Source organism: Austrofundulus limnaeus, unplaced genomic scaffold, assembly GCF_001266775.1.
Source record: "Austrofundulus limnaeus strain Quisiro unplaced genomic scaffold, Austrofundulus_limnaeus-1.0 Scaffold860, whole genome shotgun sequence".
NCBI classification, from domain to species: Eukaryota; Metazoa; Chordata; class Actinopteri; order Cyprinodontiformes; family Rivulidae; genus Austrofundulus; species Austrofundulus limnaeus.
The window spans coordinates 26800-31940 of record NW_013953262.1 but is presented as its reverse complement, the minus strand read 5'-3'; the positions used below and the strand labels follow the sequence as shown (position 1 = coordinate 31940).

The window sequence follows — 5141 nt, the reverse complement described above, 5'->3', positions numbered from 1 at the left end:
TTACAAATGACAACAAATGAAAATCTCAAATTCAGCATATCAGAAAATTAGAATATTACTGAAGACCAATAAAAACAATTGTTAACAGTAATTTTTATGCTTCTGCTGCTGAGCCATGAGGACCTTTGAAATAAAAAAAATACTTAGATCTTAAATCAAAGTTCCCGTGCGCAACTCCCTTCACCGGCTTCCTCCTCAGACGACCCTGACCCACAGACCCCTCCCTGACCCACAGACCCCACCCTGACCCACAGACCCCTCCCTGACCCACAGACCCTCCCTGACCCACAGACCCCTCCCTGACCCACAGACCCCTCCCTGACCCACAGACCCCTCCCCAACAAGAGGAATTTCAGGAGCACAACAGTAAAAAACTTGTGGCCACACTTTGGGTGCGTGCCCTCACCAGTGTGGATGTGTTGTAAAAGATTCACTTTGTAAAGTCAGTGTTACTCGTGAACGTGGGGCTGTGAGGATGTCTGAGGAGGTGAGGAGACGATCAGCTGCTGATAACAGAGCAGGCAGGAGGGGGAGGGCGTGGGAGAAGAGAGGTGAACTTATTTCTAACTTTATCTGACTTATTTAATTTTATTTATTGTTTTAATCATCCTGCAGGCTCTGAGAGAAAATTTATTTGAAGCTGAGTTAAAAAATAGATTGCTTTAAAAGTCTGTTAACCTGCAAACTGAGGGAAAATCGGTGTAAATTACAGACCATCTGTTCATGTGAGCGGTTGTCAGCACCTGTCATCCTCCAGACACGGGACAGAGCACATGTCTGAACCGACCAATAGATTTTTTTGACATTGATCAGCTGACTGATTATGACCTCCGCACACGAACCGTAAGCAGGAGTCATGATGTTTTCATACTATTTTTTCAGAGGTTTTTGGTCAACCGTAGCACACAAACAGCTGCACCAGTCAACATGAAATGAGTCAGGACTGTAGATGAGTCTGACCTACACTGCTCCAGCCAACGGTTTTACGATAGACCCCATATTTGAGGAGGGGGCTCCTTTCAAAGAGGGGGAGTCTGGACATGCAAAAATGGTTATAACTCAGAAACTGTTCAACATAGAAGCTTCAGATTTCTTTTGTTGTTTAGCTCTGATGAAGCTCTATCCATCAGGCCCACCAATCAGTGCCCCCCACCCCCCGGACCCCCAATTTATCTGAAAAAGGGGTCTCTGGACACACAAAAATGGTTATAGCTCAAAAACTATTAAACATAGGAGCTTCAGATTTTCTTTTTTTGTTGTTGTTGTTTAGCTCTGATGAAGGCCCATCAGGCCTGCCAATCTCCCCCCCACCCCCCACCCAAAAAGGACCCCCATCCAAACCACTACAGTTTTGGGATGCACCTAGTATCATGACATTTATTAGGAATAAAGACTTCTGAGTTCTGGTGCATTTATGCATGCGGGGGTCATTATGTTACTGCTATGAGGTATCTAGTTTAAATACACTTTAACATTCATGAGGTGCTTTGCATTGATGTACTGGCATGTTCTGTTATAAGCACTGTCTGTTCTTAAATAAATAACAACATTGACTGTTTATGGTTGAGTGTGGGCGAGTGGAGGGTAGAACCTGAGGAGGACCTCGTGCACAAACTCTGAGGTGCAGCTGTGATCTATAAAGGAAAGGTGCACAGAAACATGCATGCGCATGGTTTTATGAATTCAGATTTATTTTGGTGTACGCTATTTTTACCTTTTGGCCGTACGTTGGATTTTTGTATGGTTGCCATGCAATCCTTTATAAATGAGACCCCAGTTCTTCTGACAATCATGGTGGCTGTCATTAGCAACATGCCTTTTGGTTAGGGTGTTGTTTTGTGGTTGGCCTTGGCTTTCTTTGATTCTGCTGTTTCTGTGACCAAGAGTTTGGTTTATAAGGTCTGTATATGTGTGTTGATTAAATCTATTGTGTAAGCTTTAAAGGAGACTCAGAAGATCATGTCTTTGTGCAGTTTTTTAAGGCTCTTTGCCACCTTGTTTTGTTTAAAAGGGTTTATCTCATTTAATTTTCATCCAGTTTTAGTTTGTTCTCTTGGTAGAGTAATGTTATTTTCTTAAACTTTGTACAAGCACTGCTCAACCTTGGTTGTTGGACTTATCTTTTATTTTGTTGTTTGTTTTGTTAGAAGTTTAAAACTCAAATTGTAAAAAATTGTACTTTTGGCAGTCCTTCTTGTTCAATTTTGTCTTTAATTTTACAACTGCATACAATAAATCACTTTTTATTCATAAACCTATATTTACATCTGAATTTTAAAGTTGACTCCCCTTTTCCTGGTTAAGTCCTGTCTTTTAAAACACACATCTTCAACATGGCCTCTAAACTCAAACTGAAGCTAGGCTTCTTCAGAAACAAATCCTGCTTCACATGCAAAGCAAGGACAATATTAGTAGCTGCTACATTCATGCCGATATCAGATTATGGTGACGTGCTCTACATGAGTGCTGCATCAAAATACCTCCAGTCCTTAGACTCCATTTACCATAGTGCTCTTCATTACTGTCTCCACTTATCAGACTCATCACTGTGACCTTTACATCACATCTGTCTGGACATCTCAACGCCTGCAGATACACCCACAGGATATCCATCATCTACAAGACCCTGCTAAACCTAGTCCTGTTATACCTTACCTCCTTAATACAAACATGACAGTCATTAGTGGCTGTGCTCCAACCATCTAGTCCTCCTACCAGTGCCTCCAGTCAGAACTGAACTAGGATTGAAAAAGAGCATTGAGCTTCACAGCCCCTCAGCCTGGAACAACTTACAGACAGATGTGAAACTGTCAACACTCATCCCTCCTCCATCCTTCAGGTCAGCTGTAACAGATGACGTCATCAGGAAACTTGACTGTTGCAGATGTTTCTAAACATTACCTATCCATTACACATGTCACTGTCATTTTTTAACTGCATCTACTCAAACCATGTCTGTTTTTATTCACTGACTTATTTTTTCACCTACATTTATTTTCAGGTCTTCCAAATATTTTAAATACTTCTAGAATTATTTCTAATCCAGATGTTTCTGAACTGTCAACATCTACTTATCGTGATTGTAGTTTTCTTTATTTTTCTTATTTTGTTTTGATTAATGTAAATGTTTTTCACTTACTATGTGACGTGTGCTGATGACCACCTGACCAGGTCAGCTTGTAAAAGAGATCTCCATCTCAACGGGCTCTACCTGGTTAAATAAAGGTGATTGGTTGAAGTCCGGTTGTAACAGATGGATTATTGGAAATAACCTGAAGATGCCTTCTGTCCAGGATGTCAGATAATTCTAAATGTGTTTGATATGTGCATATGTAATAGGGCTGCACAACAAGTCATAAATATATTGTCATCGCAATATCAGTGTTCACAATATTCATATGATGAAGGAATGCTAGGGGATTCTGATGTTATCAGTCCATGAAATGGACGTTATTAAGCATTATCAGTCCCATTCAATGGCTTCAGAGGGTCCCTACTGTGCCTTCTAGGCTTCAGACTGTCCCGACAGTGCCTCCTAGTGGTTTAATATATCAATGACAATGAATGTGTAAATAACCAAAAGATGTAATAATTTTTTTGTGTCCATGTCGAGCCCTGGTCTCCCACTCTCTGGCCCAGCACTCTACCCATTGCCCTACTGGAAGGCCACAATATTCATCTGTTGGAGGGCGATGTCTTTAGTGCTAACCATGTCATTTGCTCCAAAGTTAACTTTAGTGGCTTTAAGCCTCATATTAACCAGTTTTTTTAAATACTGTACCTCATATTAACCAGATAGTGGTTTTATGTCTCATATTAACCAGATAGTGGTTTTATGTCTCATATTAACCAGCTGACAATCAGAAGCCATTCTATGGGACGGGGAACCTGCTAACTGGCACAGGTGGGACATTCTGAAGCCATTCTATGGGACTGATAACGCCTAATAACATCTATTTCATGGATGATAACATCTGAAGCAAGTGGGAATGCTTGGAGTACAATAATTGTTGACTGATGTATATGAAGAGTTTTGAACTTGTGTTTTTCCTGCTAATGCAATGGTACAACGATAACAATAACAAGATCTCTCTTGTTTCCTAAAGGCTGACCCAAACCCCCAGCAGCCCACCTCGGGCTCCTCTGGTAAGCTTGACCAGGTCCAGAGTCAGGTGAACGAGGTTAAAGTTATCCTGAAAGACAACATCAACAAAGTCTTGGAGAGAGGTGACAGATTAGATGATCTTATTGGGAAAACAGATGATCTGCAGGCCTCTGTAAGTACTGAATACACTACTCCAATTTATAGCTAATATTGTGTATTTTAATATTTTGATAGTAAGAACACAAGGTTTGAATATTTGCCAAATTGGCCAGTGAGTTGAAGAACTTTTTATAGCACATTACTTATGATTAGACGTACAATTCATTGTTTTGATTCATTTATGTTATAATCAGTGTCTCTATTTGGAGACCCTTATTTGAAGTTTCTCATCATCTACACTAGAACTGTTTTACTCTCATTTAGGTCCAAAATAATTCATTCAATTCAACAAATACTGTATAAGCTTTGGAAATTTAAAGGTAACAAATGAGATGCACACTTTTTAATCACACTCTCAAACTTTAAAGCTGAACAAATTTACCACTATTGTTGTTTTCTCATGTTTCATCAATGTTCATTTGATGGATCAGAATTAAAAAATTTAGAACAGTATTTTGTTTTATCGTAAAATCAGATCTTTAACAGAATAAGTGAATGAGTTCTGGAGGCGGGGCTGGCGCTCCGGCTTCCCTGGGGCTGTTCGGGCCCCGGTGTCTGGCTCCTGGTTGCTGTGGTTGGCCTGCTGGCTGCCGGAGTCTGGGGGGTGGTCGGTTGGGGGTGGGCGCCTGGCTGTTGGTAGGGTGTGGGGGTGGTCCGGGGTGTGGCTTTGCTGGGGCGGGGTGCTGGTTGATCGGACTGGTGCGGCCCGGGCTGGGACTTGGCTGTCTGCTCTTCTCCACCCCAGACTGAAGGGGCCTACCTCCTGGGTTCAGGTGTGAGCTGCCCTCTGCTGGGGGTAGGTGCATATCCTGGACCTGGGGGGTATAGAGTATGTATGGGGAGTGTGAGAGGATTGTGGCGTCCATCTTGTGTGTCT

General features: G+C 41.6%; 1 protein-coding gene across 3 annotated transcripts in view; it reads left to right on the top strand.

Moving 5' to 3' along the window:
- The window catches only part of si:ch73-234b20.5 (vesicle-associated membrane protein 8), a 15239-nt gene that overhangs the window by 4823 nt on the left and 5275 nt on the right, over window positions 1–5141 (top strand). For all 3 annotated transcript variants that reach the window (XM_014029157.1, XM_014029154.1, XM_014029156.1), the window contains exon 2: window positions 4107–4277. In XM_014029157.1, coding sequence (XP_013884611.1) covers window positions 4107–4277 — 171 coding nt within the window. The remainder of the gene's footprint in view (window positions 1–4106; window positions 4278–5141) is intronic.